The 13330-nt window shown below is 31.9% G+C and overlaps 3 protein-coding genes across 3 annotated transcripts; 1 reads left to right on the top strand and 2 right to left on the bottom strand.

Moving 5' to 3' along the window:
- The first annotated feature begins 852 nt into the window (after positions 1 to 852).
- LOC148619371 (soluble calcium-activated nucleotidase 1-like) lies at positions 853 to 8369 on the top strand. The gene is made up of 3 exons (XM_088579207.1): positions 853 to 1543; positions 2122 to 2325; positions 4718 to 8369. Exons 1-3 carry the CDS (start codon positions 967 to 969, stop codon positions 5086 to 5088), a joined length of 1152 nt encoding a protein of 383 aa, XP_088435333.1. The 5' UTR covers positions 853 to 966; the 3' UTR covers positions 5089 to 8369.
- On the bottom strand, positions 7600 to 9280 carry LOC148619370 (uncharacterized). The gene is made up of 3 exons (XM_088577037.1): positions 8954 to 9280; positions 8518 to 8673; positions 7600 to 7893 (listed from the first exon to the last, which is right to left on the bottom strand). Exons 1-3 carry the CDS (start codon positions 9278 to 9280, stop codon positions 7600 to 7602), a joined length of 777 nt encoding a protein of 258 aa, XP_088433163.1.
- A 169-nt stretch (positions 9281 to 9449) lies between these two features.
- LOC148619369 (KRAB domain-containing protein 2-like) lies at positions 9450 to 9914 on the bottom strand. Its single transcript, XM_088577035.1, has one exon. The coding sequence runs from the start codon at positions 9912 to 9914 to the stop codon at positions 9450 to 9452; it is 465 nt and encodes a 154-aa protein (XP_088433161.1).
- Positions 9915 to 13330: the final 3416 nt, after the last annotated feature.

The raw sequence follows: 13330 nt of genomic DNA, 5'->3' as shown, positions 1-13330 counted from the left end.
CAAAGAAAAAAACCGCGGCAAAAGTAATGGCTGAATAAAACTTTTAAAAAATCCGTATTAAGACCTATAAACGTCCATTCTGGGTCTGTCTTGTGGAATAAGTTACCCAAACATTTACGTAATCAAGCCACTGACAACTCATTCAAAATCAATCTAAAGAAGTACCTTAACACTTTTGAATAGAGTATCTTAAAAGAGAAAATTGTTGCTGCTTACACTTTTTTTTTAAAATTTTCTATATTGTATTATCTTAAAGTGATTTTGTATTGTCAAATCAGCTTTTGTTTTTGTCTTGTTTATTTTTAATTTCTAGTAGATATAGTTTTTGTGTGCGAGGGCCTCAGGGAAGATTAGCTTGTAAACTAACTGTGTAACCCTCTTGAAATAAAGATTTTATTATTATTATTATTATTATTATTATTATTATTCTTAGGAATAGAGTGCTTATTAGTGTAATATAAATTTTCTGGTTGGAATAAAATACGATCCAGACGAAACATAATTGAAAAGTATTTAATTTATATACAGAGACTTCATATTACTGTACACGTCCATTTTTAATATAAATAAATAAAAAAAAACGTCGAATTCTGAATAAACTGTCATATTATTAATATAATGTTATATTGATATTTACATTGTGTTCATATATTATAAAAAAAATCAATAATCATGTCAATCATTTGTATGTAATTTTATGCTCTGTCAGAGGGTCCTTCAATTGGAATAAACATCTTTCTTTCTATAAACGGGATATATGTTGCATTTGGATATGATTACGAATTGCACATATGTAATTTAGAATAACTTTTTTTGCAAGCGTCTAGACAACATTGATATTTTGTACTTTTCGGTGTTTCTCGGTTGTTAACATATCACTATGAATTTGAAAAGCCACGTCGTATTTTGGAGACAGTGGTGGTTGATTAAATCCAGTAGGGATGAACACTCACTGCAATTATCACGATGAGATCAAGCCCATCAACCGTTCACGATTGGATGGAAGCAATACGACGTCCACCTTCATACAGAGTTGGTAACGCTAAACTGCATGTGAAAACAAGAACAGTAGCCTATCTGATGCTATTCTCAATTGCTTGTTTAATATTGCTTGTTAATATCATTCCTCAAAATAATTCCAGAGAAAAATGTGACTGTTCAGTGCCTTATGATGACACATATCCGCTTAGTAAACCATACTTAAATGCAAATGGATTAACTTATAAAATAGCCTTGATATCTGATTTGGACAAAGAATCAAAAAGTAGAAAAAAAGCCAATACTTGGTTAAGCTACTTACAGACAGGAAACCTAACACTGTCAGATGATCATAGTAGTGTTGCTATATCGATGGATAAGAATCCTATTACATTGACTTCAAGTTTGTCTCAGGGTGGAAGAGGAATGGAACTGTCAGAGCTGGTGGTTTACAATGGACGTCTGTATACAGTTGATGATAGAACTGGTATCATATACTTTATTCAAAATAATGCTGTTTATCCCTGGGTTCTGTTGGTCGATGGAAATGGTACCAGCCAAAAAGGTACATTGTATGTGATGTATACTACAGTATAATTGATAGTATATGTTGTTACATTTGTAATATGAGGAAGCATTAGCCTTAAGTGTGGGTAAAGCATTTAATAGGTTCAAGTTAAATAAAATGGATGTCATTTACCACTTTTGCTAAATTTGATTTAGGATATTTTCATTTGAGGGAGCAGGCAAATTATTTTCCGAATATTTTTATTTGTTACCTTCAAACAGATTCAAGTTCAGCGAAGAATGCCAGGATTTATCATAACCTGAAGTAGGTTTTTTGAAAATGTTTGAGGAGTTCTGATCAAATTCAATTGAATGGTCCTATTTACCATACGTAAATGCACATATAATGATGTAACTTAAGAATGGTTTTAAGGTTTAGCTTGCAAAGAACCTTTGGATTCAATTATACAGATTGTGAAGATAATTATTTAAATAGTTTTTTGCTTTTCGACCTGTCATTCATACATTGTATATTGTTACTTGTATACCAAGCAAAAGATCAATCATACAATTTTTATATGATTCATACGTTTTTGTATATGTTAATATTCATGTACATGAATATCATACATTTAGGTTTTAAATGTGAGTGGGCAACAGTTAAAGGTGGTAGGTTATATGTTGGTGGACTTGGTAAAGAGTGGACAACGCTAGAAGGAAAAGTAGAAAATACAAATCCTCAGTGGGTAAAATCAATAGGACCTAAAGGAGAAGTGGAACACATTGACTGGAAAGAGGTCTACAATAAAATCAGACAGGTTTCAGGCTATACATTTCCAGGTAAGATAATGTATTATAGTGTAATACATGTATATGATTTTAGTCTTTGCCTTTGAGAGATGGTGCCATTTGTACTCAAGTAACATTTGGCACAGTAGATGATGCACCCCTTATGTTGTTGTATTGCTGATGTCTGGAGCAACAGGAATTCGCAAGACTTCCAGTAACACATGTTGTGTGTCTTTGTTAAAAATTCAAACAATCACTTCCTAACTGCATACATCATTTCTTAATTACAATAAAATACATCACTTCCAACAGACCGATTTTAAGCCATGCATATTTCAGAGCATTGTATATAGGATGCTGCTGAACCTCTGCCCAAACTACTGAAGGTATATTAATATTTTCATGTTTTGGTTTCTGCGCATGTACATGTATATATGTGTTACATGCAGAACTTCACAAATCCATAAGAACGGAACAGTCTGGGAAAAATCCTTACAGCTAGTTGAAAAAGACCAGTTCCAATTTCAATACTAGTTTATATAGGCTAGTGAGTAATTTAAATAGCTCTCTAGGTAAAAATCTGTCCTTCTTAACTACTTCAGAACACCTGTTTGATATTTTGGACACTGCCCATTTAGTTTGAATAGCTGTCAATTATGATGAACTTAACCTCTACATTTGCTATTGACTAGTGTGTTTAGGTAGCTTGTAAATTCTCCTAAAAAGAATTTGATGCTCATACATTGTTACACTGAGATTCTTTCTAGCTGAAGTAGTGTTAAGAGCTTAAAGCTGCATTAGCTGCCAAATTTGTTCAATTCTGATTCTACTAAATTTTGCTGATTCGATGAAATAAGTTTGTAGTAATGCAATTGAAGCAATAAACGCCAATAATACCTACATAATATTGTAAAAACAACGTTTTTTAAATCAAATAAGATCGATAGCTCTGATCTAATTATTTTGCACCATTACTTCCGAATGTTGCCGACAGTACATTAACCTGAGTTAAAAATATGTTCACCTTGGTAAAAAAAAATAACAATAACGGATACACAGGTAAGCATGTGCTTGTTTACATTTCATTTCATCTGTTTCTTGATTAGTTTTCAAATAAATAATGGCAATTGCTGACCATATTTGTGCAACATAATATCACAATACGTGAATTTCAAAAGGATCCTTGCTTACATTTGAAGTAGTTAAGTAGGACACATTGGTATAATGTAGGGCAGATTTCTACCTAGAGAGCTATTTAAACTACTTAGTAGCCTACCTAAATTTGTATTGCAATTGGAACTGGTCTATTTCAACTAGCTGTAAGTAACAAACCTCGATTGATGTCACATTAGTGACATTGGGTTATGTTTAGGTATTGAAACATATAATAAACAGAATGGGATTTTTTTTGTCATATGAAATGTTATGACACCATCATCGTATAGCAAGCTCTCAGGTGAGTATGTGTGTCTCATTGTTATGCCATGTGATTTGAAAAAAAAAATATGGGATATTCTACATACTGAATTGAATATTCACATATTTCCTGTGCATTTAATTTTGCTACTTGCCAAATGCATGAACAATTTAAATCATGAAAATTCAGGATTTGCAGGTAATGGAGTTATTGAAGAGCAAGTTAACAGGATACCTTAACAAGTGTTGAAAATATTTGTCAATCTGCCAAGTATTTGCATGCAATACACATTGGGTTAATATAACCTTCAGCATTTATGAGCACCTTATCACATGTATATTTTTAGCAAGGCACCTCTTCCTGGGATGTAAAAAAGAAATTATTTTGGTATTTTTGTGCTTGCAAGAAACAAATTTTTCTATGCATATGATTTCACACAAAACCTCTTGAAATCAAGATCCTATACATTGCAGTGATAGTAAAACTAATAAATGAAATGCCGTACAATTGGAATTTTTAACGGCAATCTAAGCTTTGTGTTATTTTGCTGTTACCAAAAGACTTCAAAAATAAGAATTGTAAAATATAAATTCCTTGAATTATGCTGGTCATTAGATTGTTACCTGGCTTCAACAATCCGTTGACAAGTAGACAAAAGTTATATTTTGTAAAACAAATTTGGGTGCCATAATCAATTCTAGACACTGGTTGTTGCTGAGAGTTTAATCACAGGCACAGGGATTGGTATCAGTGGTCAAATTAATCTGCATACACCTTGCTAAAGAACTTTTTGGTGATTTCCATGGGCTTAAGCCAAAGTCACTTGGTAAAAACTGATCTCATAGAGGAGATGCCATGCTTCATGTTATCCTTGTTTGCTGATAAAAATTAAATCTAAGGTTTTTACCCTGTATTACTGGTAACTAACAGCATTATCAATATTAACCTATTAAAACTATGTTTTCATACATGTAGGTATATTGTGTGTTTGCATTCTAAAGTATGATATTTGTCTTGAATATCTAGGTTATATTATTCATGAATCTGGTGTATGGAGCGATGTTCATCAGAAATGGTTTTTCCTTCCACGACGGGCAAGTAGGGAGTCTTATGATGAAAATGAAGACGAAAAAAGGGCAACAAATATTTTAGTATCGGCCAATGAGGACTTCAGTAAAATCGACTTTAAGTATATTGGGAAGAAGCAGTTAACAAAAGGATATTCATCTTTCAAGTTTATACCTGGGACAAATGATCAGCTTATACTTGCCTTGAAGTCTCAAGAAGTCTCTGGAAAATTGGCTTCTTATGTTACTGTTTTTAGTCTTCAAGGTGAAATTTTATTACCAGACATGAAAGTTGGTGATTTTAAATATGAGGGAGTAGAATTTGTATGATAATCTCATTGCATAGGCCTAATAATTTATTTATTTATATACATGTATGCTTGTAAGAAATTTTGTGTCTAAAATGATATTCATAAGTGCTTTAAGACTTATAACAGAAACAGGTCTACAACACTACCTGAATTTTGTTATAAAAAATAACTTATTTTTGCATTCTTGATATTCCTTCTATACTTAAGGTTAAATAAAATACCGGTAGATAGATGTTTTCAGGAGACGAAAACAAAGGTCTGAAAATAATGTATTTTTGAAACATTGAAAGTCTTTTAAAGCACCCATGCATGAATGTAGCATTTTCTAAAGCATTTCAAACTTAAACAACTTATCAAAAACATTTCACAAAACAGAACCCAGCATAATTACATTGGTTGAAAGTCACATGTTTGAAATCCAAATAAGATAGTGTTGTCAACCTGTTTATGCATCCTTGTTTGTTATGTGGATTTTATCCTACCCTTGATAACTGAACCAAGTAGATCATTTTATTAAACACTACATATTTTTTTTCATGTTTATTTTAAACATTTGGTCACCTAAAATATTATAATGAAGAAACTTGGTCTCTTAAGCTTGATAAAAATTATTTCTTAAAGTTGTGAAAACAATTAAAGCTATACCATGACAGAAAATCTAGACGATATAGAAGTGGAAAAAGAAACAAGAAAAAATATCTGTATTCAATAGCATTATTAGATTCATCACTTATTTTGCTAATATTGTAAACCTGGTGAAATGTTTTAACATTATGCCTGGTGTAGTACTGATAATTATGTGTAGGTATTATACACTTAAATTTGGATTTCAAAATGTTGTGATAGAAATCTTATAATTGCAAAATTGATGCCAATTTGGCAAAAGAGAGCTTTTAAAAATATACAGATCCTTTCAAATTTAAATCCAAATTGCACAAACTTGCAGAGTTATTGCAAGAACTTTCTTTTTTAATTCTGAAATTATAACAGGTAAAAAAATTAGGAAAATAAAAGGTTATGCTCTTCTTGTTTTTTCTTATTTACTCACGACCATTTTCAGTAACTTTTTATAAAACGAGGGGTTTTTTTTGCTTTTATTGTTACTCATTGTTTTGTTTTATTATATTAAGATATAAGCCAAATAAGTAACTCAGGATCCCTGAAACCTTAAATGACAGTAGATTGTAAACTGTTAATATACAATTCATGATTGTTTGAATATTTTTGTTGTACTTAACACATGTGTAATTGTATGGCATAAAATAGCCATTTAGACAGTGTGAAATATTTAGTATTTATTTTGTGATTTAATTGTAAGAAAGGATATTTGGCACAGGGTGTTTTTATGCCTGTTAAAATCTGCATGGTGCTGTCTTCATTGTCACCCAGCATCCTTAGACTTGAATGTATGGGTCTCTATGAAAATAATGATTTATCTTCTAGTAGGATAAAAAAAATTGTTTATCATTTTGACTAAATTTTATTACATAACTATGATATTGTTGAAATTTACAACTTATTAAATTTTGATACCCAAATTAAATTTTAAAGAATGCCTGTTATATTTTTGTGGTTTAAGAATAACGTGTGGTTTGCACTTGAAAATAAAATGCTTCATATTTTATTTAGTGTGCACCACATAATTGAGATTATTTATTTGATTAATTGTACCACAATATGAACTGTGATTGATTTTTTTGGGGTTGTTACATGAACCCATTAGTATAAGGTATGGGATGATTTCCCTATTGGTCTATCATTTTGAGGCACATACTTTTGGAAAAATACATATTCTGAGAGCACATTTTTTAGAGCATCAGTCAAACATAAACATTTATGCTTGGTATTAAGCAAGCCTTTAGTGAGATGAGCCTATCATGCACTGATTTATGTGATTGTATCAAGCTGTGCCATGTGAAACATGCAAGGTATGAGAGGTGGAATTGCTAATTGTATGAAAATGTTATTTTATTTATTGCAGACATGTCGCAATGGACTTTTTCAATCCTGTATTTTATTGTGTTGAGATAACCATAAGTGTCTGTTTCCATGCTAATATGTCTTCCATGGTAATGTCTATACATTTCATATCTTCATATATCATACTTTCAAACAATAGCTGGTCATATTTTCATACACAAATTTACATGTACATGTATCTTGTAATTGTCTAAAGATTAAGTTCTGATTTAATATGAAGCCTTCATCACAATTGCACTTTATTATTATACGAATCTTATATATGTCAGCGGCAATAGGCAAAATCAGGCATTAAGCCTAAAGCCTAGGCAATAAGCTATTGACTAGTCAATAACTTTATTGACTGAAATGTGTTAGGCTTTAAGCTTAAAGACTAGGAAATAAGCCTAATGACTGAAAAAAAGAGGCAGGCATTAGGCCTATTGCCTGGTGCATATTTTTTCTTTATTTTGGCCTTTTAAAATAAACCAAAGCTCATGAAATTAAATTATTGACAATTGAACACATTTACATTATAATAATACAGAAATATATAAAGCTATTGCTTTTGTCACTTATTGTCACAATTGTTGGAAGAATGGCATCTGCTGTTATATAACTTTCCCATTTTCCTGCATTTACATCTGTTTGTGTTGTATTTTGTCGTGCAGCTACAACATTGGAAACCCTGGCCACCGGAAATTGATTGTTTATTTGCAGCCTCTCTAACACTTAGAGATGTTTCACGACTTGTATCATTCTCACTAAGCAATGTTTTTTTACACACACTGAATTCATTTGAACCGTATTTCCCTTTCAGCTCCCCGTACTTGGTGGCTATTCTACTGAGACCATGTTCGTCTACCTGTAAAAAATTGCTTACTTTTGAAAAAAGGATAATGCGTTAGTCATGTCTTTTAAATGCATATTTTTTACATAAAATGTAGTTTCATAAAATTGATGTAGCATTCTTCTGCTTCTGTGTCAAGGAAGGGTGTGGCTTATACCTCTGTGTCATATATCTTTAATTTTTAGTGTTCACAAAACTGACAGACTGACATACAGAATAATAGACGGACGGACAAAGTGAAAAAATATATGGCGCAACATTTTTGATACGAGGCCGTGAATTGTATGTGATATGATATGTAATTAATGATGTAATATTTAGTCTAATAAATACCTCGGCTATCCGTCCGAGTAGATTTTTACTGTCACCCTTTCCACGTTCATACATTGGAATTGGCACTGCTACTGTTTGTCCAACCTCTGGATTACCGAGTAGTTTCTTGCTTCTGTTCACCATAGACGCGGCCTATTTGTCCTGCCTTTCCTTTGCAACAATTGTAATCTAAAAGAAAAACTCAAGTTTCAATAAATGAATGAATTCATGGACACTATATATTCTAATGGATTATTTATTTTACATGTGAATAAGAAAAACCTATCGATAATAAAAAAAAATAATCTATGATTGGAATACTTGTACCTTATCAGCTACATCAGTGGTTCCAGTTTCAGATGAACATTCAAGTGTTACTGATTCAGCAGTCATGTCTCCAACAGAAGCCCCTCTGTCCTGGTCAGGCACTTGTTCCTCACACTCTGACTGCTCACTGTCAAGCTCACTTTCCTCGCTGACAGACTATATTTAGAAATTGAAAGGATATATTTGATCACTATCTTTATGAAGTCAGCTGATCTGTGTTAGAAGTTAACATTAGGTTTAGATCATACAATGTAACACAACATTTGTAACTTCACAGTAATCAGTGACACATTAAGAAGTGCAAATAAATTCAAAAATTGAGTTCACCATATTTTTTGTGTTGAATGAGACTTAATTTGAAATCTATTGATAGTATAAAATGTACTAAGTAACAATTAAAATACTAGAACTAAGTATTGTCAAATATGATACTTACTGGTGGCCTTTTTGACGTCAAGCAAATCAAGTCTTCTTCTCGCTCAAGGTTGTCTAAAACTTCCTTGGGTAATGCTGCTGAAGAGGACAATCCTATTGTAGCGGTTTTTCCAAATAAGGCTTCATACGGAGAGCGACTGATGCCTGTGTTTAAGGATGAGTTGTTTTGCAACTGGACAAACTTCAAACCGACAGACCACTTTGTACTGTCATTATCTAGCAACCATGTTGAAATCTTGTCGTGTATGTCTGCATTGGACCTCTCAACACTGCCCTGATACTGTGGATGTCGGGGTTTGCCATGTATGACAACAAGATCCGGCCGCATCAGTTTTAATTCTTGTATGATTACTGCTGCAAATTCTCGACCATTGTCACTCTGCAGAATATGAGGAGCGCCAAATAAAGTAAAGATGTTGATTAGGTTGAAAGCAACATCTGAAGTGCATTTTGAAGATAAAGCCTTTAACACACAAAACTTGAAAAACCATCACAAATCAGAAATCACCATCTGGATTGGATTGAGAGTCCAACAAATCAACTTGACACCTACTATTGAACTCACTAGAAGATAATGGCTTCACGACTATTCCTTTGGATAAATGTTTTTTCTTCAAACAACAGTTTTCACAATATGAGAGAAAAAGCTCTATACTATCCCTCGAGACATTAGCAAACCCCTCAATGACTTTCTTGAGCATTCTGTCTCTTCTCCCATGTCCAGTTTCTTTATGGGCTTTCTCCAAAACACCGAAAAGCTCTTCGAGATACGCGAACAACTTAAATCCCTGCTGATCACCTTCTGGTACTTTGGTTATTAGACGCTCAATCCCAGCCACAGAGAGAACATCGAATCTGGTAGAATAGTAATATTCAGTCGACGATTTCTTTTTAGTTGCTGCTGTCAATTCCTTTTTCAAAAGTTCCAAAATTTCATTATATTTTTCCTCGAATTGAGACATGTTGACACAACTACACAAGATGAGCAAATGAAAACCATTTAATGGAAATCAAGTGAGTAGTGAAAAGAACATTTACTAAATATTACTTGAAAACAACTCAGAAGCTTATAAACTTATTTAGTTGTACATTGGTGTGTGTAGTGGCCTTTGGCAATATCTGATGTTCTCTCTATAGTTAAGGATTAACAGTATTAAAAAACTAATAATTTATATGGAAAAGAGTGGAAATGGTGAATATGTTAAAGAGACAACAATCCTTAAAAGATTAAAATGCAATGTTTTCTTTCTTTCATTATTTATTATTGCCTGGGAAATAGTAGATTTTGACCACTATCATTTCAGGGAATAAGCCTAAAGCCTGATTTTTTTAGGCAATTAGTAATTGACTAGTCAATAGCTTATTGACTAGGCTTTAGGCTTAATGCCTGATTTTGCTTATTGCCGCTAACATATACACAACTACCTATTTTTAGATATGGTGCTACAAAATTGTGTACATTTAAAATTTATTCATCCATCTTTCTAGACCACATGTATTATGATATACCCCTATTTGTCAATCTACCATTCAGACTTTGCACAATAAACACTTCCTCAAATTTTTACAAAACTTGAGTTAATTGTTCTATTTCTTTTTAATTTTTTTTATAAATTCTGATTTTACAATTTTGTGTTTATATTATGAATCTTAAAAAGGAGAATTTTTTTTCCATTTTTGCACAATAACTCAACAGTGCTTCAAATTTCAACTTTTAATTAATGATTTCCTTAAAGAATCCCTTTCCATTTTTATAATGCTTTGATTTTACATTTCGTATCATGTCAGAATTATACCTTCAATATTATGTATTTCGGACAATACATATAGTGAAGGCATATTTATAGAGGATTAGCCAAACATAAATGTTATGTTTGGTATTAAGGAGGAAGACCCAGGGTAAGGGACACAACTCTTACTAATCATTGGAATGTTTGTATTCAATATTTTATATCAATCTCATGTTAGCATCAAAGTAGTTTGGACTGATTTCATTCTGTTTCAAATGAAAGCTTGATAGGCTTGATACAAACGTATCCCTGATTTCAAGAGTTATGTCCCTTACCCTAGGAATACCTCCTTAAACAAGCAATTTGAAAGACTTTGTTTCACTCACTGATGGTGCAGCACTTCTTAAATTTTATTTTATTGGATTGTAAAATGTCACTTTTCTATGTTATACACATTCAGATGAAATCCACGTTTTAGTTCCATTTGAAATCTCAAATCCATAGAAGTACCTACATTTTTTATGAAATGTAGAATGTTTTATTCAAATTTTATAATTTTAACTTAGTGTTTATATGTGTGTATAAGGGTCTATTGAGGCCAACTTGTACCATAAAATATTTTTTGTATCAAAGTAAAGACCGGAAGATTGACATTTTGAGGACTAAATTATTATCTTCATTTTAATCTAAAAAAAAGTTTAGTTGATAATCAGTCTTCTCCCCAAGTTATTTCAGTAATGTGCCTTTATAGCTGTGTGTTACCCTATTTGAAATTAATTATTCCCCAAAAATCAAAGATTAGGTAACAGATCTTGCAAGCCCAACCTACAAACTTATTTACTTGTGAATTTGATGAGACTTTTTAGGAAGGTTAGATCTCATATGTAGATATGTATGTCCAGTTGATGCAAGGTCAGTTTATCTACATGTAACTTTAGGTTTTAAGTCCACTTGAAGTATGAAAGGAGTAATGTCTTTTTGAGCTTGCTCAGAGTATTTCTAGTTTTAGTTGGAATGCACTATGAGTACTCTGCTATGGTTTTGGTTTGTTTGTTTGTTGGGGTTTAACGTCCGAGCAGCAATAGCAATGGTTTTGGGTAAAAGCCAAAAGAGCAATGCTTTGCTAGTAAGGAGGCTGTGCGATTTTTCAATTTCATTGTGTGTCTTTCATATTTTGTCCGATAACTGATAAAATATACACTTCTTACACTAATTGCAAAAATTCTGTGCATTTCATTTAACTAGGTTGTTTTAATTGTTAAATATTTGAATAAAAACTTGAAATTAAAATCACTTTTTAAAAATCTACATTCAGATTGCCATAGTCTTTGGTTCACTTGATTTTGATGTTTTGAATGTATTTGTTCATTATTGAAAATCTAATGTTGTAGTTCACATATGATTTTCTTAACTTACAGTTTATAATGTTCATATTGTTTGAAGTAAATGTTTTAATATCTCTTAAATTGTAATTTTAAATGTTCTTTTGTCTCAGAGACTAATGAAGTGGTAGAATGAACAGAAAGAGATGTATTTACTGATTATGTGAATAACATTACAGTATGAGATATGGATGATTATAGTGAAAGTATGCTTTGTATGGTCTGTGATATTATTTTATGATAATAAAAACATTTACTGTTGTTTTCTTTACTGTCCTCTTGGCATTAAAACTTCCATGAGTTCTTTCCAAGTATGCTTGATTATCATTTGAAAGATTGATATATCAACCTGACAGGTTTGAAATACATAGGAAAATTTACATCAAAAAATAAATTGTATGCAGGAAGTCCCAAAAACTGAAAATATTGAAATGGGAAGCAAAGTCAAGCACCTAGAAGTTCTACCAAGTGCAATGCAAGGAGTGAAGCCTCTGTATTATAGGATTTTTTAATTTTATTATACAAAAATTTTTAGTGAAATTGATGTAGAATTTCAAAGTGATCCATTTATTTATAATCAAGTTGTGGTCTGGACTCTGAACATTATAAAAGTCCTTGTTTCTGGCCCCTTTTATTGATCCACAATTTCAAAAAGTTTGTTGTAACCCTCAAAATCAATACCCAAACTTTAGTGGTTTTCTTTAGAAAAACCCGTGTAAAACTGAAATTTTGGTATAGTGTGTGAAACTGAAAGTTGGTAACTTAGGAAAAAATCAGCAAAACAGAACGAAATGTTTCGGTTAACTCAAGGGCCATTACTTGGACAAAAATCAGTGAAGCGAAAAGAAACCAAAACATGATCTGTAACTCATCGAAGTAGACTCGCATACCAAAAATCAGCGCAGTATCTGCAAGTGTTTAGAAAAAGTGTGAAAAACTTAAATTTCAGTCAAGTTTCCAGTTCAAGGGCTATAACTCGAGCAGAACAAAACGTTAACTTAATCTATAACTCATTAGGGTAGACTCACTTACCAAAAATCAGTTTAATTTCAGCAAGCATTTAGAAAAAAAGTGCAGAAAACTTAAATTTCAGTTTTCAGTTCAAGGGCCATAACTCAAACAAAAATCAGGGGAGCAGAACTAAACATTAACTTGATCTATAACTCATAAGGGTCGAGTCACTTACCAAAAATCAGTTCAATTTCTGCAAGCATTTAGAAAAAAAGATGCAGAAGACTTAAATTTAAGTAATTTTTCAAAGTTCAA

This window comes from Perna viridis, chromosome 4 (genome assembly GCF_037379345.1).
Source record: "Perna viridis isolate PV_CMFRI_1.1 ecotype Kerala chromosome 4, ASM3737934v1, whole genome shotgun sequence".
NCBI lineage: Eukaryota > Metazoa > Mollusca > Bivalvia > Mytilida > Mytilidae > Perna > Perna viridis.
The sequence above is the reverse complement of the archived record's forward strand: the minus strand, read 5'-3'. Positions and strand labels throughout refer to the sequence as shown.

Excerpts from the sequence above, each read along its gene's own strand:
- LOC148619370 (XM_088577037.1), bottom strand. The coding sequence starts at position 9,280 with ATGCGGCCGGATCTTGTTGTCATACATGGCAAACCCCGACATCCACAG. Across the intron at positions 8,674-8,953 it reads TGACGTCAAAAAGGCCACCA|TCTGTCAGCGAGGAAAGTGA; the intron begins GTAAGTATCATA and ends TTCTAAATATAG. Across the intron at positions 7,894-8,517 it reads CCACTGATGTAGCTGATAAG|GTAGACGAACATGGTCTCAG; the intron begins GTACAAGTATTC and ends AATTTTTTACAG.
- LOC148619371 (XM_088579207.1), top strand. The coding sequence starts at position 967 with ATGAGATCAAGCCCATCAACCGTTCACGATTGGATGGAAGCAATACGA. Across the intron at positions 1,544-2,121 it reads AAATGGTACCAGCCAAAAAG|GTTTTAAATGTGAGTGGGCA; the intron begins GTACATTGTATG and ends TCATACATTTAG. Across the intron at positions 2,326-4,717 it reads TTCAGGCTATACATTTCCAG|GTTATATTATTCATGAATCT; the intron begins GTAAGATAATGT and ends TTGAATATCTAG.
- LOC148619369 (XM_088577035.1), bottom strand. The coding sequence starts at position 9,914 with ATGTCTCAATTCGAGGAAAAATATAATGAAATTTTGGAACTTTTGAAA.